Source organism: Manacus vitellinus, unplaced genomic scaffold (assembly GCF_001715985.3).
Source record: "Manacus vitellinus isolate BGI_N305 unplaced genomic scaffold, ASM171598v3 scaffold_18_pilon, whole genome shotgun sequence".
In the NCBI taxonomy this organism is placed as follows: Eukaryota; Metazoa; Chordata; class Aves; order Passeriformes; family Pipridae; genus Manacus; species Manacus vitellinus.
The window spans coordinates 12,610,228-12,631,363 of record NW_021939324.1 but is presented as its reverse complement, the minus strand read 5'-3'; the positions used below and the strand labels follow the sequence as shown (position 1 = coordinate 12,631,363).

The following is a 21,136-nucleotide window of genomic DNA, read 5'->3' as shown; positions in this document are numbered from 1 at the left end:
TGTGTGCATGCACACAGCCTTTATCTATACATGAAAAAAAAGTCAGATGGTGCTGGTGATGACTTTTTTTGTGTATTTAAAAACTATTCAAATACATAACAAAATTTTTCAAATAGCAATCTCCCTGGAGGATTGATGCCTAGAAAATGAGGTGGTCATGCTTTAAAGCTTAATTGTATAACGTGGTATTTATCTGCTGTTGTTCTATGAGTGCTGTGGTATCTAAGTAATGTAAAGTGACCAGATACTGTGCTTCTCCACAGCACACTGAGTGTGCTGTGCCCTGTTGGAATTTTGTTTCAGCTACTTAGGCAAAGACAGGACAGGGTCAAGAATGAAAAATAATCTTAAGTAGTTCTTTATCAAAACTCTGATCAGACTTAAGCCACAGGGAAAAAGCAAAATTAAATCAGCCTATAGGGTCAAGCCATAGTTCTGTAGGCATGTTGCAGAATTTCAGGATGGGGGTGTCACATGATGCTTGGTGGAAGCAAAGAGAATTAAGTATCTGGGTGCCTACATGCTTTGCCTAAATTGAAAAATGTTCATGCAGTACAATAGTTTAAAATATTTTTATACATGCAAATAATTATTTTATAGCATGAGGTTCAACCTGGTTTGAGGGACAGATCTCGTCGCTAGTGGATTGCTGGTGATGTGAAAACAGGTGCCAAGGTGCTAAAATAACTGAATCTCTACAAAGAAATAGCAGTAAAAATCTTACTAGTTCACTACTAAAACTTGAACAGTCAATCAGGCAAAACAAGGCAAGAAAAGAGTAATGGGATGGAGGTCTGACAAATTGGCTATCCTGCTGTTCCCCACGTGTCAGTCCCATGCTCCCCTGAGCAGCCTTTTCTGCTTGCGGACTTTTTCACTGAACTGCTCCCTCTGTGTCTTTGGGTTCTGTTCTCGTATCCTGCATTACTTGTTGAACCAGCAGTTTGTGGTGTTTGCAGTGTTTCTGTGTGCACAGAAGCAGCAAAGGATATATAGCAAGAGCATATAGAAAGTGGTAGGGGAGTTTAATGGCTGGAAATGTGAGCTGCTGAGGCAAGGGAGTAGTGATGTTTGAACAGCAGGGTGGGGTCTAGGGGTAACTTATTTTATGAATGAGGTAACTGTGTGGTTCAGTTCTGACTGTCAGTGGCAAATGTGATAGATGCATATTAACATTCTTAAGTTAGCATTGGCTGTGTCCTCTTGTTTGTTTTGTGAACAGACATTGCACTACCAGCGTGTAAAATTCTTTCTCTTTGATTTTATTCTGCAAAATTGTATCATATACACGAAAAGAACAAATGACCATATAACCACCTGTTTTATTCTGCTACCTAAGAAAGTATTTATGCATTGAGAAAGCTGGCAGAAGAACATTGTGGCTAATCACTGCTAGTCAACACAGCTTGAATTTTTAATAGTAAACCTTGAAAATCTGATATACTGAAACAGCATCTTGTACACTCTTTTTTCCCCCAGTGCCATTAATTTCGGGAAGTCCAGTTTTTAAGTTAAGTAATGTCTGAAATTTGTCAAAAAGAATTGTCACAAAGGAGTTGTCCTCACGAATTGCAAGATATAGGCTGCATTATGCTGTATTGATGAATTGATTTTTTTTTGCATTGATGCTACAAAGATTTGAATAATTTCTTAACCTACAGAGAGGTCTTTTTGAGGCTGTGCAATTTCTTGCTTGCAGACATTTAGCTTCTGTAGGATTGGGGCCATGATTGGGCTCTGGGCAGATTACATGCTGGCTTGATGAACCTGTGCTCTGCTTAACGAATTGTAATGAGAAGTTGTTTTTTTTTTTGTTTGCTTGTTTATTTGTTCGTTTGGTTGTTTTTTTTGGTGGAGGTTAACAGTGAGGCAGAGACTACAAATAAATGTTTGGTTTTACCTTAAGAAAAGAGGCACTCTTTATTTGTTCCTGTAGTAGCAGTAATATGACCTGTATTCTAATGCCGAACATTAGAAATCTGCCTGCCCTGCATCTGCTGTCATGCATTCTGGCATTACTGATTTTCCCTTTGAAACTTGCAGTGTTACTGCCATTCCATTATATAAAGTAGAGGCTGACTTTCTACAGATGTCATGAGTGAAGATCATGAAATCCCAATGAGCCACTTCTGTTTTGTCTCAGAGGAGGAGGGAAGTCTTCTTTCCCCTCCCTCTTTCCTATGAAAAACAAACTTGAACATTTTTTACTACTGTCAGTATTCTAAACCAGTATTGTTGCTTATCATAATCGACATTAGTATATTTGTTATCTGCAGTTATGTGTCCATAGAGAGAAGTTTTAAAGCAGGCAGATGACAGTGCGGCAGCAGGGTCTCTGTTGCCTGCTCTACAGCTAAGTTGGCTATTTCTTTCTTTCCCCACCCCCTTTTTTTTTTTTTTTTTTTTTTTTTTGTGAACATACGGTGTTATGTTTGTGGCTGTGGCCATTTTTGCATCTACTACCAGTTCTGTCTCTGCCTAAAACGTCTGGGCCCTGTTAACGTAGTATCTGCCTCCCTTCTCCATGGGAGTTATGGGTCATGTGAATGGACTTCTTGACACGTTTCTGTTTTACTGGAGGTTTTCCATCTCTTTGTATTTTCAGCCTCTATGTAAAGCCATGCACCTTACCTGCAGATATGTTCTCTGAGGAAGAGAAGTTGAGACCTGGGACAGGGATCCTGAGCCAGGTTTAGGCTTGCAGAACTCGTTCATGTGTATGTAGTTTTTGTATGGAGATAGGCATACCAAGAACCTGTTTGCTAAATGCTTTGTGTATGGGAGGATGGTGGTGGCTCTTGGGACTAAATTGAGGGGCAGGCAGCATGTGCAGTACTTAGGGCGGGGTTGATGGCTCAGTGAGAGACTGGAGCTTGCAGAAACAGAATAGGTTACTTCAGCCAAAAGTCTGGGCAGCAGGAAGGTGGGTGGCTTCTGTGGCAGGCTAAAAAGGAAAGGGGGGATGGATGGTAGCAGGATGGCAGTAGGTTTGGAGAAGGAAAATGTTGCTTTGACATGATACCATTCTGTTCCATAAGAGCTAATCAAGGAGTTCTGCCTCTGTGTAGTCTTTAAAGAATTTTTGCTCATTGAGTTGTGGCAGCAGCCAACCTGGCATTAGCACACATTCCTGCTATCTATGTGCTCTTCTCTGCCATCTCTGTCCTCTTGCCCTTTCTCCCAAATATTGTAGGGTTTCTGCTTCTCTACCGTATTTTTTCCTAGCCACCTAGTCAAGCTTAGATCTGTGAAGTTCAACAGGGTGTGTTGTGACAGCTCTCACAGGCATGTGAAAAGGTGAAAAAGTGTGCTGAGGATAAGTGGATCCATATTATTGTCATGCTTGCCTGAAAAGGGTGGCAGATAAACTGCTACGGGAAGCAAATGACTCTAAAAGGCTGACACAGGTTTTTGGAGTTTCTTACTTTATATTTCATTGTGTGTTGACTGCAACAGTGCAAGAGGCAGTGTAATTGCATATAATCATATTTCCTCATATCCCAGCGGCTTCACTCATGAATGTTTAGTGTGGCCATGCCCCTAGGCAGTGAAGGCAAGCATGGTATTTGAGACAAACATGCTATTCCAGGTGTCTGTGACATGGGGCTGAGCATGCTGCTGGAAACAAGCTCCTGCTGTTCTAGCCTGAATGGAAGAACTCTCCTGTGGCTTTGTAAAAGTTGTACAGGGAACATAGACGTTGGGAATGTTTTTTCCCCTCTGCTATGTGGTACTATTTTGCAGTCAGGTGACTAGACTTATATCTCACTTCAACACAGCATGTAATAGAAACAAGATTAAACCAGGCATATTCTACATTCATGTGTAGGTATGGCCTTGAGACCCAGCCTCAACTGCTCTGTGATTCTTCTTAATATCAAGATGCTACTGAAAATTAATTTCTATAGATCATTGTCATATTTTGTGAGAGTACTTCTCTCCTAGATACTGCTATGAGACACTTAAAATGTTTTAATTTACATTTAAAAGTATGGCTGTTTCTATGGTTGAAATGCCTGTCAGAAGAACCAAGAATATATTTGTGTAGATCTAAATCCAGAAAGCTTTTATATTAGTGCTCTATAAGTCAGAACTTTGTTGGCTTTTTTTTTAAGCCAAGTTTTACCAGTAAGCCGTACCAGCAAATCTGTCTTGGTGGGGTAAGGGCATGGGGTGGAGAGATCGTCATTTTTGAGAACCTTTTACTATATTGCTTATAGGGTAGAAACACTAACCAGGAAATTGCACTGGGCTGCAGATGTAATAAATCTGGTTGACTAGTTTTAGTCATTATTTTTCATTAGTGACCTAGGTGATGGAATAGATGGTGTTTATTAAGTTTGCAGCAGGCAACAAGCTGAGAAGAATGCAAATATATTGAAGAACAGTATGGGGTTTCAAAATCATTCTGACAACCTGGAGAAATTATACCAAGTAAAATAGAACAGCCCAGAAAATAATCTGATTTTCAAGTGCAAGATAGTTGGATAAGTGTCAGTTTGCAGAAGAGGATCTGTGATAATCTACAGTGTGATGCTGATGGGGGTCAGTGGGTACATCATGCTGGAAAGCAGATGTTTTGAGCTGCAAAACATGCATCATTATTCTTTCCCACACAGAATTTATAAGGCCTTTTATTGGAGTTCTGTGTGTTGAGATGGATCAGCTGAGAGGAAATGACAGCTATCAACTGGTTTGAAAATTTGACATGGTATATGGAAAAATATTTACCAAGCTAGGGTTATTTACTCCAGAGAATGAAAGGCTGAGGGATGTTTGTGAAAATCTTCCAGTGTGTGGAACATCTGCTGTGAGTTGGAAGTAAAAGTGTTTTGTGTGTTCTTGGGGTGTACAGCAAGACATAATGTGTTTAAGTTGGAACAAGGGGGATTTACCTTGGAAATTGTTGAAGGCCTTAGCATCTCTCAACAGTGAAGCACAGGAGTTGTGGAATCGCTATCAGCTTTTAAGAACAGATGAAACAAACACCTGACTGGAGCAATAAGGGTAATATAGGTATAATAGACCTCTTTGGGGGAAGGAAAATATGATCTCTTGACTTCCTTCTAGCTTTCTTTATAATCTGTCATTATGTTCGTGGGATTATTTGCCCAAACTTTCTGCTGAAGCTTGATGCCATATTTTACGTATCTGCTTTCATGGAAGAAAATACTGTCTCGTAACAGACATTATTCATTTATACTTGTCTGAAACGACAGGATTCGCTGTGGAAATGTGTGTAGGGCTTCACGTAAGCATAAGACAGGTCAAAAAAAGACTCAAGCTTCAAGCTTCTTGAGGTTTTTTTTTTTTGTAAGAGACTGATGGCTCTCTTTCTGCTGCTTACCTCCGCTCAGAGCGCTTGCCTACCTCCAAGGGAACTAGAAGGTGAATTTAAAAAAAAAATAATTGAGCATACTTGTGTAGCCTGCAGAAGCTTCTGCAGGCGTACCTGTATTTGTGTGCATGATAGGGCCTTAATAAAGAATCAGCTATCAATCAGCCAAAACAGAGCTTGGTAACTCTGTACATACATACCTATTAGTTGTTGATAGATGGGTGTAGAGTTTGGGGAAAATGCAGCTGCAGGCTGGATAATGGAATCATAGAATTTCCTATTTGTCCTTTAACTTTTTGAAGAAGATTTATAGATACCATAATGATCTTGGAAAACTATTCAGTAGAGGATTTTTATGTTTTCAAGGTTTTTTTATGTTTTTATTCTTTTGATGAAAAATAAATATAGGAAAGTTAAATGCCATCAATTAGCACTGAAAAGTAGCTTAAATAAAGATGAGATAAACAAATGCTCATTTAGAGCCTGGGTTTAGGTTGTGTAAAAAGGATCTTAAATGTTAGAAAATAACTGTTTAAACTCTGTAATATAGAACTCTTCAAAAATTAGATCTATTTTTGCCTCTGATTTTTTTAATGCTACCTTTTTTGTGTTGAAAGGTGGTGCAGATTGGGACCATAATTATTATTAATGTGTAATTTCTCAAGCTTTTTACAGTTTTAGTATTAGCTTGAAGTCTGTTGATACAAGCCTTTATTAGTAGAGATATTTTTATTGCTTTCTAATTTTTTAAATTTTTTTTTTTATTCTTATAGTATGTGAAATATGATAGGAAGTTGTCTTTAAATCTGAAGTAGTTACTCTGGGAGTTTTCCATTAAAAAACTTTTGTCAAAGGGTGTGCTGTTTTATTGATTGAGCTTTTGATTTTGTACAGAATGTTATTCTTGAGCGTTCACAGGCAGGTACAAAATGATGCTGCCTAGTTAAAGGAGATGGGAAACTGCTTGGTGGAATACAAGGAAGGCTATTTAACACGTCTTTGGATGGCACCTCTTGCTGGTGTCATCTATGGTAATAATTCAAATGATGTTTAGACAAAGAATAGACAAGTACCAGTCACATCAGTCCCACTTTAACTCACAGTCACCTGTTTGCACATGCAAGGAGGCTGTCCTGGCTCTAGGGAAAATATAAGAACTGTCTATTGAAACTCTCTGTGGAAGAATGGGAGTGTGTGGTGATGTGGAGAGATTTTGCCACATCTTGGCTGGTGCATGTTTATTGATTGCTTTTATCTGCAGTGTTTTAGGATTAGTGGATTTAATTAAGATGTTCAGTGTGACAACCGGTTACTGGGTTAACTTACCAGAGATCTACACAGCAATTCTGTTATTTTTATTGGTTAATTAACATTGCTAAAATACACATTCCTTTGCTCTATTCCATTGTTTAGTAATACAATCAATACCACAGAGCTATCACCAGAATATGCAACCAATTTACAGAAAGTTATTAAAATACATTTGAATTTAATAGAGTGCTTTTTAAAACTATAATTTAAAAACAAATCCCTTACAGAATAGTAAGAGTTACAGCTCTAAATAGACTCTGGCAAAGTGTAGGCAAGACCTCTTGGGCTTTTACTGGGTACTCCAGTGACGCATTAATAAAATACATTATTGAAAATTGTTTACTGGTGTCAGATTTATGGATATGCCTGTAAATGTCAGTACATCCACAATGTTGAAACGTAACAGAACTTAAGGCTAGAAGGGTTATCTAGTATGACTTTCTGTCGTGGGATACCAAACAGTCATCCCCCTAACATGGGAGTTTATAGTGCTGTGGACTGGCTTGTATTGAACACTGATAACCCAGGACCATATAGGTTCTACCAAGGTCTGCCCTCTGCCCTGCAGTGACAAGTAATTTATTTCTGCATGCCATGCTAAGCCCATCATGTAAACTGAGCTCTTGGTTGTGGGCAAGTGCAAACACGTTCTGTCATTTCATCCACTTCCTTCCTTCCCCAGTGAAGCAAACAGGACAGCCCCTCTCCTTTTCCTTATGTAATCTGACCAAGATGAAATATTCCTTGCAATTGCAAATTGGGCAATTATTTTGAGTTTGAGCATATGAGCGAGACATACCAGGCAGGGATCTAAGGAAAAGGATTCCTTTTACTATCTGGTGTTGCTTCCTTAGCTGTGACCTATCTCAAATACTTCTGGGGAAAGTCGTAAATAGCCAAACAACCCTGAACAAACTCGCAGTTAGACATTGATATGAAGAATATTTTATTTTTAGCAGATAGCTAAAGCTAAAACATGAGATTTGCTTTACATGCATTGCATTGGTCAGTCTGTTGACTTCAGCCAGAGGTAACAAACTAGTAGATTCATATTTCAGACTTCTTTTGTATGTAGTTAATAATGTGCCCAGGTGTGCTCTGTTGAAAGAATGCAGAAAGAGGCTGTGTGTGTTCTTTCATCCCATTTCTTTCGTGCTATGTTTTGTGTCTCAGTGATGCCAAGAAGCAGTGTTGCAGTCAACTGCTTCGGTATCATTCCAGTTAGAACTTCTTTATAAACTACAGTGTTACCAATGAACCAGAATCTCTGAATTGAGATGCTAAACAGATTAGATGATAGAAATTTCAGATTAATCAGAAATGCAGATCTTTGGTTTAAGAATTATGACAGAAAGGTATCTGTTGTCATTATCCTTTGAGAGTTGACTACTAACCCTTGAGTACCTTTGGAAAACATTAGCCAAGAGTGCATGCAGAAAAAAAGCATGCATTGACTTGTTTATTATCTTAATGTAATTGTTGTTAAATGTTAGAGACTAATGAAAGCCAGTGGCACCTCCACTGTTAATGGTATTATTGTTTTACCATTATTTAAGAGGAAAAAGGAAGCATAGCCAACATCTGCAGAAGAGGGGTACCTTGAAAGCACAGAATATTAATAACTGTGCAGTGGAAGAAAAATCTTTCTGGTTTGTGTTTCAACGACATAAACATTCTGCTGTGCTTTGCGGGTTTTGCTTGATTTTTACCAGATATCTGTGATTGCTAAACCAGGGAGACCTCAGTAAGGACTTAAATGAATAACTTGAGCCATTTATTGTTACATTTCACTTTTTAAATTTGCTTTTCAGCTCTTGAACTAGCTAAGAGGAGACCAGGGTTTACATTTGCAGGGCAATACAATTCTTACAGTTCTTCAATGCTGTTAGTGAATTTTTGTTTTAGATTCTTTCCAAATGAGACATTTTCTCTATTGAAGTCATGTCAATAAATTTGCCAGTATGTTCAAGTTAATCTAGATTTATCTTTTGTAGTACAGTAGGCCTCCTTTTTAACTTCTGCTTGCTTCCTCAACTCTGTGTTGGTGAGATGGTATCTAAGCAGTCCAAAATTAAGAGAAAACAGTTGTTTTGATCAAATTCGAAGTCAGCTTTTACTTGCAAGGCTTCATCTAATTAAATCGCTGCTGGTTTTTGCTCCCACATGCATGAAGCAGTTCCCATTTACTCCTGCAAAAACTGTAAGATTGTAACAATGAGAAGAATTTGATCTTTTACTATGTATTCATCTCTCTTTTTCAGTAAATCATGATTTTCTAAGCTTCAGGCAAAATGTATAGTAGAAGAATTTTCAATGTCAATTTATAGCTCAATCTCAGTTTAGAATAATTTACCATTAATGCGATGGGAAGTGCTTGCAGAAATTAGCTCAGGAGAAAGATTGATTTACTGTGGTCCTAAAATAGCCCTTAGGTGCAGTTGTTTATGTTTAACTGGCTGTACACAACTTCCAGTCCAATTCAGTTTCCTTTATAGACAAGACAAGCTGACCGTGTTGCCCTCCTGCAGGTAAAATGCACGAAATACCTAACTATCATGTTTCATGATGAAGTAGTGTTTAGTGACAGACTATTCTTTTGCACGTGGAGGCAATCAACCAAAATGCCTTGATTGTGGCCTTCTGTTCACCTCAGTATTAAAATTGGCCTTGTGGAAGTAGTATGTAAAATTTGTATTGTGCTTTTGATCAAAGCACACCTTCTCCTTCAGAGCTAGTCCTTTTGCTGGTTTACAGAAATAGTTGTGGTGCACCCTGATTCAGTGGAGCTGGCTGCCCTCCTTGAGGCATTACGCTGTCTCCTACTCTCTGTGCCTTCATTGAAAACTTAACAATTTTACAAAACAACAAATAATTACTTGGGTGTTCTGTGTGCATATGCTTACACAGATAACGGGATGAAGCACCAAACTAAAGGTTAGGATGCACAAAGTTAAGCCCTTTGAATATCATTTACAGCTTAACTGAAAGTGTATACATGTGGTGTGCGCACAGTCACAGTTTACCTGTTGAAATTTTCTGTCTCCATCAGAAATAGGACTTTTCAGCAACTGAAGAAGTATTATGTAAAAAAGAGATTTTTTTGGACGGATTTTTAAGGGAACAGAGCTTGGTTTGAGAGGTGCTGAGCAAGGGAGATGCCTGTTCTAGGCAGCTAGGGGAGAGGCAGGGACCCGTGACTCTAATATCCCACACTCTGCTGCTCTCTTGTTAAATTTCTGTTCCTAAAGTGTTGTCTCCAGACTCAAATCATGTAGACATGGGCAGCTTCACTGGATAGTTTCAGCAGCAGAGTTGTTTGACCGTTAGACAGTTGATTCTTGTACTATATTTTTCAGTTTGAGAATATCTTCAAAACACTGATGTTTTGCTTGTGTTCTGAATAAAATTTGAGAAACGTGTTTTGAAAGTGCTGTTCAGAGCTGGGCACCTAACTGATTTTTGTGCCTTTACAAATCTGTGAATTCACCCATTGCAGTTTGTGAGCCTGAATTTCACTCCTTAAATCTTGTCCTTTCTCTTTCCTTTAGGAGGTAGTAGAATTTAGAACTTCTTCAGAGAAATTGTTTGGCTTAGTAATGTTTGGTGGGACCTCAGCTAGATTCAGAATCTAGATGTCTCTTATGTTTTAAAAATTTCAATGCAGAATTCTGTGTATCCTTCAGTTTTGTTTTCAATATCTGTAAATGAAGGCTTCAGGTAATACATAACAGAGATTTAAAATACTTTGTAGTAGAAACAAAGGAGTAGGAGACACAAAAGGAGACACTTTGCAGTGGGAAACATAAAAGAGAGAATTTAGTTATTCTTTTCTACTGTGTGGTTGAAAAAGCAATGTAGTTCACCAAACCCAGTTTAGCAGTTTTCATAACTAGGAGATTTCCCTCTGTCTCTGAAACCTATGGCTGCGTACCTGTGAACTCACGCATTTCTTCCAGAACTGAGCCAAGGACCCAAAAAGTAGCAGCTTCATTTGGTCCTTTGCTTTGACTAGTCCATAGAAGTTGTCCATGCACAGAGAAGGTCCAGAGCTCTGGCAAAAAATAAAACCATGTGGTCGACATTATTATATTGTATACAGGAAAAGTAGGCGGATGAGATAAAATATTCTAGCTCTTAACTTACTAAAAATCAGCACTTGCACTTTGCTTTTCCTGCTTTTTTACAGAACACTGAAAAAATTGCTAGTCTTCATGGAACAATTCACAGTATTTATTAAAATGATAACCTCAGGAGAAGAGAAAGTACATAAAAAAGGAATAAAATAAGTTAAACATCCTACATAGTGGCAGTGATCTAAAACTGTCTTTACAAAAAAATTGCGTAGTGGTTTACTTTTAGGTGACGTTACCTTTTAAGTGACATTACCCTTAAAGCTGAAATTGGTAGATTTTTCAGCAGTTTCTAGGTTTGGCTCTCAACCTTAATGTAAATGATAGATGATTTCCCTTTAAAATTCAGGTGCAAACATGACAGAACAGAATGATGACTCTTCCTTTTTTTTTAACCTTTGTGTTACAACATGTTTGTTCTTTGAAAGCTTTGGCAGGTAATTTTCCCCATTAAAGGAGAAAAGCCTGTTTTTCATTCAGCAGTTTGCCGTTCCATCGCTGCAGAAACTGCCTGTCTGTTTACCAGGGAAAGGGATAATGTGACTTAAAGAAGATGACTAAATCCTATTCAGCAGGATCAGAGGGGGTGGCGGATGTTTGACATTTGCTGAGAGAAACTGTGTTAAGCGCAGAGGCTCTTCTGCGTGGTGGGCTGGCATAGCGAGGGGAACCTCTCCATCCTCCGAGGTGCAGCGTGTGTGTGTGCGTGCGCGTGTGCTGGCGCAGTGGCTGCTGCTGCGGAATTCCGGGGATGAATTACTTGGTGTGCACAACTGAAGGTGCTGTTTGCTTTACAAAACTGGTGCGGCGTGCCGCTGCCACTGACCTGAGAGAGGCAGCTGGTAGCTCTTCGTGACAGCTAGAGGTGGAAGGACCCCAATTTACGGTCCTCCCCCCGCCCCAAGAGATCCTTAGTCCATTCCTTTATAGTGGTTCTTTTGGCTCTCTGTCATCGCCAGAATGCTGCCCGTGAATGTGTGTCATGATTACAATAGAGTGTGGTAGCACCTAACAGCAATGAAAGCCCAGCGGGAAAGGCTACAAATTCCAGGGCTGACCTTGGAGTAAGTATTGTCTGTCTTTAATGTTTTAATGGTTTCTGCATGATGCCGGCTTTTGTGCAATCAGAAGCTGTTTAACATACATTTATGCTGACAGTCTGGGAGCACTGCAGCTCCACGTTGAAAGAACATGTTTTCAATGCACTGCAGTTGGTTTCAGCAAATGTGTGAGCCTGGAGCCGGGATATTGCAGTGTGTTTGGAAAGAAAGCATTTCTGCATATTTGAAGTTACTGAATCTCAGTGCATGAAACATCTTGTCAGCTCACAGGGGGAGAATCTGTCAGTAGGCCATGGTGTCTGTCTTTCTCTCCAGCTCTCTGTTACTATTTGTCTATCCCAGTGCTGCCTTTTAGAAAGGCCTCTTTCTGTGCTGAAAAATAGAGAGCGCTGCAAGAAATTAAAGCATTATAGAAATGCTGTCTGTGAAAATCCATCAGGAACGACATGTATTTTACATACGTAACTGCACTAATGAACTGTATTGACATTCTAGAGGATTTCTGATAATTTCTGCAGTAAGTATGTTTACCTAATTTAGCAGTGTGTTTACCTGTGCTTGCTTAAAACTGATTAACTAATTTGTGTGCTTTCAGCTATTTAGAGAGTAGCTAAATGAAAATGTGTAATTTTAATACATAGTGATAGTAAGTATAGTCTTTTATTCATAAATGCCAGCATATGTTTACCTGAGATTTGTTAATCAAAGCCAAATATTTATTTCTATACATCTATACATACATACCTGCAGTCTGCACTGACATGTCAGACATGTATGTATGCATGTTATAGCCACCATGAGAACTTGCGAATTTTATCTAGGTAAATAGATACGGTTGTGTCAGACCCTTTGGTACTCCCTGGGACTGCCCCATTCTTGCTGGAGAAAAAAACTCCAAACCCTGAATGCTGCAGATGCCTGCGGTAAAGTTATTCCGCTATGATATCTATTATCTCTGACATCTGCCATGTTTTAAAGAGAGGGCTACAGGTCAATGTGTAGCATAGCAAATAATTTATTCTGTTAATCACATGAAGGTGATAGAGCACTTTATTCAAAGGAACAAATGTAAATATTATATTGGGTTTCCCAGAACTATATTTGTGAAATGTCTCAGAGAAATTCTGCATTTCAGTCACATATCTTCTGCTAAGAGCAGTGTGTGTTAGCTGTGAGCAGGCTGTGCTCTAGGTATTTTTCTTACAAAAAGAGCATTACTAATTTCTCGTGAGTTTTGGAGGAGGAGTCTTACCAGAGACCTCATTAAAATGGTTTCCATGAATATAATTATACTTCTTTTAAGATGTGGCAATTTAAATATTTTTAAATCAGTCTTCATTGAATTATGTAATCATCATATAAGAGTAACATCACTACCTGCAAAGGATGAAAAAGGATTCGTGTTACTGTTTTTTTCAATGTATGTGTGCGTTTTTGTAATATGAGGTAATTGTTTACTGCCTCCTCCTTTTTCATGGTAACCTGACATAATTACACTTACTCTACCATATTTTGACAATATTTAAGACAGGTAAAATTAATAATTATATTTTAAATTCAGTATTGATCATTGCTTTTGCTAAAATGTTGTCTGAATATATTTAATTTTCCCATATATTACACCTTCTTTTGCCATCACACTTGCTACTTTCTGAGCTTGATTTACTTTTAGAGAAAAGAAAGTATCATATTTTGGTTGCTGGCATGTAATGATTCCCATAGAGTCATTCTCTCATGATTTGCCAGAGTCAATGCAGACTTAAGTCATGTCTCCCAAATTCTTATTTGCAATCATTTATAAAAGAGGATATCTAGGGGGAAAAAAAATCCAATTTATTCCTCGCACCCTGATTCTCGTGAATTTTCTTTCAGTAAAGTTTAAATGTTGAGACTAGAATTATGTTGTCTCCCTGAGAAATTAGCACAGTCTGTCTACTTTATATTCATTACTTGCAGAAAGCTATTTCAAAGAATATTAAAGATCTGAAATAAAGCACTCCAAATTTAGTAAATGTAAGAAGTAAGACTGCCTGTCATACACTGTGATAATTTGTTTTAACAGGTTTTTCTAGGTCTTAAAAAAAGCAAAGCTGAAAAGCAAGTTCTGTAGAAGAAATGGATTGACACACCAGTGTCATCCCATAGTGGGAATTTTTAGATCCATAGTACTAGCACATTTGATATTGGATGCCCAGAGTCTGTGCCATAACTCTGGCTCTAATGTGTTACAGTAGTGGAAATGAGGAACAATATGAGTAGCTACTAGGAAGTGTAGGACTTCCACTTGCTGTGTGTAGGCCATCCAGTAGAGGGAGGGAGATGTCCTTTGCCATGGGGTATCACTAGAATTTGATCACAGTAAAGTGACTTAGGGATCTCATTCTGGGGTTTGAAGTTAATATGTTGTTCTCATTCAGTGCCAGAGCTCTCCTTTTAACTATTCTGGCCTTAGGAGGTTCCTTGCCCACAGTTGTTACTCCACAGCAGTTCCCTTGCTCTCTGTCTGCTGCAGCCATGTGTCTTTGGCCAGCTGGTGCCAGTTCTTCCTCCACCTGGATTCTCTTTGGATCAGTGACAGCTTCCCTCCGTGCTTCTGGTCCTGATGGAGGCTGGTTGTGGTCTGCATCACTTGCCTCCACCTCTTCCCTTGCTATGTCCCGGAGGAACAGCAGTGCAAGCACTGACGGTGCAGCACGGGACTGTTTCCCAGCCTGCAGTCAGTGAGGGCCACACTGACGGATGGACAAAAGGGGCACAACTGGGGGAAAACTACCAGCTATGCTGCAGCAGACCAGCCTGTAGTGGAGAATAAGAGACAGTGCTGATAAAGCTTAGAAATGCAAAACCACTTCTTACAAACCTGTACTGATCATACAGAAACGACCTTTCCAGTGCATGTTGCAGCAGGTCAGTGCAGTGCAGTAGAGACTGCTCCAGTGGAACAGCAAAAATCTGTTGTTTAATCCACATCTTTTTCCACAGGCCTTCATGGGCTGACTGGTATGAGCCTGGGTTCAGTTTAGCCATTTTTAGGGTGGTATATTGACCCATTGGGTCTTAACAGATCTTAATAGCTCAGATGTGGTGACTCTCAGATGTGCTGTTGTGCTAGCACGGCTAGTCTGCAGCTGAAACCAAGCCAGTTTTATACCCAGCTGCTGGGCTGCATTGGCAGCGTGCTCTTCTGTGCACCTAGTTCGGGGATTATGCAGGCACAGCCAGCAGCCAGAGGAATTTGCCCTGCCATGTCAGAAATTAACAGCAAGGCCCATCCTTATCTCAGTGTGCATGTCCCTGCCAAACTTTGTGCTCTCTCCAAGGCACCTCAAGAAGGAAAGATTGCAAAAATGTACAATGTCAAAAAAAAGTCATCCTTAATCTGTTCTAGAAGAGGTAGTATTATTCCTGCTAGAATGTTCAGAAAAGAACTGAATCAGGTATCCACCGAGAAAGGTATTGAAGTGAATGCATTGAAATCTAGCAAAGTGTTATGCAATTGAAAACATGAACTGGACCTAAATGTGCTTAGCATATTGGCCATCTGCATCTTCACTGGGGACAGGGCAGGAGTGCTAGCAGTGGCTGATTGCAAGGGTCTAGTACATAGCAGAACAAATCCTTATGAAGGTGAGCTGGAAAAAGTTCCCTGTAAGTTTCTGCCTTCACTCAGTCTGCACAGAATGCAAAGTTGTATGGGTTTTTTGGGGAGATAGCTTCAGCAACTTGCAACGAAAGGCATGCTATTAAGCATGTTCTAAAAAAAGTTTTCTTGCAAATTTTATGGGGGCAAGTGCATGTGATAGCATGAGTAAATTTTTAAAGAGCATCTGTGAAATGTATCAGTGGCCTTCTGTTTTATTGAGAAACCTTTTGAATGGAGATGCACTTGAGACAACTTCTTGAAGGCACCTTTGAAGTAAAATGCTCAAGTAAGGGTTATATGAATGAATTGTTTATATCCATATCACATTTGTAAGGAAACATTTCATACTGAAATGGATGCTAACTAGGGCACTTCTAATTTTTAGTAAGTGTGCAAATTTTAGGCTCTCAAACTGGAAATTTTTATTGCAGTTTTCTTACTGCTGATGAAAGATCATCATCAGTTTTAGTTTTCCTTTTGTTTTTAATAAATCTGATTTGCATATAAAAAACTTTTAAAAAAACCTAAGATTTTTTTTTTTTAAGAGGAAAAAAATGTCTCATACATAATATGTCTGTTTGGCTGGATACCTGAAACAAGTTACCATTTTTCACCTCTCTAGGGACTTTGTACAAAAGTATTGTTCCTGGAGGAAGTCTAACCTAGTCAAGCATGTGCATCAGCACCAGTTCTCATGTTTGTTTTTTTTTAAATCAGTTTCATCTTAAGTCAGAAACCGTAGCCACTGTCAATCACTTCATTCAGAAGGATGGTCATGTTTTGGTTATAACCGAAACTCCTTTCATAACTCCTACGCTAAAACATGCAACTCTTGCTAAACCTTCTGTTCACTAGAGATGACATTATTTTAACTTGCAGTCTCACTCCAAGGAGCCTGAGCCCAACCCCAACAAGTCCCTGCAGTCCATGCAGTCCTCTGTTCGCTTTTCATTTTTGGAGGTAAGCAAGTAAACTTCCGTTGTTGATGTTTTCTTCTGCATCCAAAACCTGACAATCAAAACATACTGCAAAGGGAAAATTGAAAAAAAAAAATTAAGTATGTCTCTGCGATCCAAAATATGTTCTGAATTTAAGTGTTTTGTGGAAAAAACACAGGATAATCCATATTTTGAGACATCAAAATTGAGTACAGAGGCTCAAGATATTGATGCGTAATTCTGTGTTGCTTTGACTGCTTGCTTAGGAATGTATTGCTACTGAAATTTTTTAGTTTGCTTCCTGTCATCATACTTCAAATTGTATTCTGCTTTGTGAGAAGTTTAAGGTGAGTTCAGAAATGTGGGTGATTCATGAAACACATGGCTATTTTTTGCTTACCTGAGGAATAGCAGTATGCTTAGCGAGTTGAGTGATTTAGAAGAAGACAGTGATGTACAGTACACTGGTAGAACTGTTTCTTACTCAGGACTAGGAGGATTTTAAGATAAGCACTAACAGCCACATAGAACATCCTTCTCACCCTCTTTTTTCTTCTACTCCCAGGTTCATTCATAAGAATAATTATTTTTGATACTTACCAGAAAGGCTTCATGAGATCAGAAAATCATTGAATGATTTAAAAATACTATTAAATTCTCCCTGTTATGTAAAATTATCATAATAAATAATAATTGATGGATATTTCTGATACAGAGAAACTTCTTTTCCTTCTTTATTTTCTTTTTCATGTAGAAAATTAAATAGCTAGTCAGGGATTTCATAGGTGTCAGTCACCGAGGTTCTGCTCCATAGGGAAGGTGGTTTTTGAAATGCGTTACTAATGAGTTATCAATGCCTCATGGATTAAAAAAAAACCCAACAACAAAACGCTTCTAATTTTGGTCAAAGGTCTCACATGACACTGTGAGGATGAGAACTACCACCTTGTTAAATGACATAATAAGGTATGTTTGTGCCTATTTGGTACCACCTTTTGAATGTAGTATTGCTTGGATATGTTAATCTGCTTCAGCATACTTTAAAGTTAAAACCAAACTAATTTGTGAGAGTCCTTCTATCAAGGCTTCATGCAACACTGAAAAATGGAGCAATAACCTAATGGCTTGCTATGTGTTTCTGAACAAATATTGTAATTTTTTTATATATCCCTTTTTGTTAGGGAAGAGATAGTATGAAAATCCCTTATTTGTGCAATTTTCAATGTGATTTAAATAAACCCACTTTTTCTTTCTCAGTGAAAAGACTTTTGTGATACTTCTTTAATAAATTATTAGCAAAATCAGTATATTCTGTGGAGTTTATCGTGTTGGTATGGAATGCTAGGTAAAATTAGCATTTTCTAATTGGGTCTTTATTTTATACAGCCAGAACAAATTACTTCCCTCTGTGTTGAAGGAAGTACTCTTTTTCAAAATGTCAATTTTGTAGAATCAAAAAGCAATGTACAAAGTTTTTAATTTGCATGATCTGGATGACCTGCTGAACTACTTCTTCAGATGTGTGGATGTCCTGCAATGCAAACTGTGCTATGGACACAACCCTCAATGTTTTTATAGTCTTCAGAACGAAAACCCTCAAGGCTTTTGTTTACCCTTGCTGAGCAAGCAAGAGACTCCCAACAGTGCCAAGTCTGAGCACTTTCCGTCCTATGCTGGAGGATGCTGGGAACAGACTTTTCAGATGTTTTTTGAAGAAATGGAGTAGAAATTATTGATATATGAAGACTTCCTTGATTCTGCTGAACAATGTTGAAGTTCATAGGGATTTTTCTTAGGTTCTTTTGTCCTGAAATTTATGTAAGACTCTGCCAGAATGGTTACTGTTTCCCTGGAATGGAAATTTTAGAAGTTTGATTAACTCTGAAATCTAGTGCTGTATTTGTCTATAGCTGTAGAGGGATGCTGGTGTATTGAACAGCAAATGTTTTAGGTATTAGTTACTGTTCAAGCTCGACCTAGGTTAACAGGGAAGAAGAAATGTTTTGGGTTTTAGAGGATAGAAGTAATTAGCATTTCCTGTTCAATTAGCTCAGTGCTCCTGTATGTGGGAGAAGAGGAATTACTTCAGTGCAACTGCTTGTGCTCATACTCAGAAATGTTAGCATGGGAGCCTTAGCAGAGTGGATGGATAGGATTTTCCTGTCTCCTTCTCTCTCTCACATGCTGTCTCATCTGCCTCATGGCCTTTGAGTTGCACAGCTGCTCCTTAGGCAGTTGTTTTTCTTAAAGTTCTGCTTATAGCAGTTGCCGCATATAGTAGCAGTCTAGAGGGAATGTTTTGCCAGCTAGATGATGAAGATCTTTTCAAAATAAACAGTAACATCCTGTGGATGGAAATACCTGCCTGCTGATGCAGTGTGAAGCTATCTTCTCAGAGAGGATGGGGAATGAAGAGGTTTTTCAAATCTCAGGAAGCTAGGCACACATTTACCATTATATTTGTATCTTCTGTTTGAGTCATCTGAAAAGTTGATCTGCTGTTGGGGGGAGAAATATGTGCTGTTTTAGTACTAATTAATAAAAGCAGCAGATTTTCAAGGAAAGACAGAAAATGATAATGTAAATAGCTGAGCACAGCTACTGAGATATTTAACATGCTTATGCTTCTGACATAATTTTAGAGTGTTTTTCTTTTCTGTGGATTATTTGGTGTCCTTTGTCATAGTAATGGGGAATGGAGTGGGGAAGGTATTAGAAAAAGACAAGAAGGAAATACTACTTGCTTGAAATTGTTGTAGCTTCTAATAAAAAGGATAAAGAAAATTGAAATAATAAATGAAAAAATGTAGAACATCATGCATTTGAGGTTGAACAGTAGAGAATAGTCAAAAAAATGTAGTTTTGCTCAACTTTTTGCTTTACTGATGCCACTGATGCTGGACTTGGGGAAAAAAATCTCTAAGGTAGCATGTAATAATGATAGCAGTTTCTACTGCTGCCTACGTGGAATAGGGGTGACCAGGGGAGAATTCACATTTGCTGCCTTTGAGCGCTCTAATTCTTCTTCACGACTAGTGTAGGATGTGTGCTGGCTGATGATTTCTGTTTGCTTGAGTTGTGCATGGTATGTTGATCTGCTTTGTGATTCATTCCTGCCTTTGGACAATGTGAAGGAATTTACTACTTGTAGGCAGGATCAAAAAGAAGTTCTTCATACTGAGAGCTAATTTGAATTTCTCATCATCCTCATTCTTGGGTAGAAGGTTTCAGCTGATAAAAAGATTTGTTTTTACAAAAGAGAAAAAATTTCTCAAAAAAGAAAAGATTGTGGTGAAGTTTCCAGAAAGCCTTTACTGGGGAGTGTGAGGATTGCACAAGTGTCAGCTGCTCTACAGACACAAATGTTACTAACCTTCCCAAACTGGCAAAGAGATTGAAAGGATTAATTCTGAAGCCCTAAAAAAGAAGGTGGCAAGTAAGAAAAGTCCTTGTACATTTTTTTTAATGGTTAAAATTTTTTATAGACTTTTTCTTGAGGAAAAATCCAGTTCAGCTCTCCACATCTACAACTGAGTTGGCAGGAGGGCAAATGAGGATTATTAGCTATACCTTTTGGTAATGTAGTCTTTTTTCTTGGGAAGCTTGTGAGGAGGCTGTTGTAAACACTGCATTTTACATGGGATCATCTTGTCAACTGATTACTTACGTGTTACCAAGAGCAGCAATTACACATATAACTAGCATGGATTAAACCTCATCCTATGGCACTGAATTGAAAGAAAAAAGTCAGTCACAGATAGCTTAGAGCTCTTAGCCATTCAGTATTAAGTTTTTATATCCATGAATTGCCAAAAAATGGTGAGGGCTCACATTTTCATTAAATGTAACCTGAATCTGTAATATAAATGAGTTACCATTATGAGCAAAGGAAGAATTAGTATCAAATTTTTGATATAATTTTATAAAAATAACCCTCTGATATTTAAATTTACACAAAACTTTATTTAAAGTGTCTAAATTCATATACTGAATTGTGGAATACAGAAATAAAAATCTAGTTGGTGTGCTCCTATTCTTCCACTTTCTCTGCCTACCTTCCTTTCTTTTCCCATGACATTCCTGCATTCCAGAATCAGAGAAAGACAAAAAGTGTAAAATAGCTGTCTTCTAAAGGCTGGATTGGTCTGTTTTATGAAACCATCAATGAAATGGATGGCTCCTGTAGAAAAATGAAGAGGGAAGTTTCTAGTGATTTTTTTAAATTGTTGTTCTGAAAGTGAGCATGTTTAAAGAGCTTTTAAATGTTTTCTAGCTCTGTATGATGCTATGTGCACATGTAAATCATATGCACCCGTGTGAAAAATATAACGGACAGCAGGAATTTAGTTTGCTGTCTGGCTTTTACATTACTGAAGGCAGTAATATATTTTTAAACTTCCCATGTTTCAGTGGGGAGGAAAGTGGAGTGAACAGTCTTTATGTGTTCTGCTGCACCTGAGCTGGGCTGGGGCACTTGGAGTGACTGCAGGGCTGGCGGGGGCAGCTGCTTTTGGCAGAACTGCCCCAGGGACACACACAGCCGAAGTGATGACCAAAACCCCTGTCAGTCCTGTCCTTGGCCCTGTGCCATGAACATGTTCCCGCCCTCTTCTCTTTTAGCTCTTGTGGTAGTGTCGCTGCACCCTGAGCTGAGTCTCTACTGTGAGAGCAGGCCTGTTTTAGGAGTGGAGCAAGGGGCAGTTTCAGCACAGGGG

General features: G+C 38.6%; 1 protein-coding gene across 2 annotated transcripts in view; it reads left to right on the top strand.

Annotated features, from left to right (window-relative positions):
* Nucleotides 1-11,544: 11,544 nt before the first annotated feature.
* Nucleotides 11,545-21,136, top strand: part of MAST4 (microtubule associated serine/threonine kinase family member 4) — a 131,648-nt gene continuing 122,056 nt past the window's right edge. Inside the window, exons 1-2 of one of the 2 annotated variants that reach the window (XM_018070405.2) lie at nt 11,545-11,843; nt 16,363-16,443. In XM_018070405.2, the coding sequence (XP_017925894.1) occupies nt 11,797-11,843; nt 16,363-16,443 (128 nt within the window). In that variant the 5' untranslated portion in view covers nt 11,545-11,796. The remainder of the gene's footprint in view (nt 11,844-16,362; nt 16,444-21,136) is intronic. The other variant, XM_018070406.2, reaches the window with a different exon arrangement.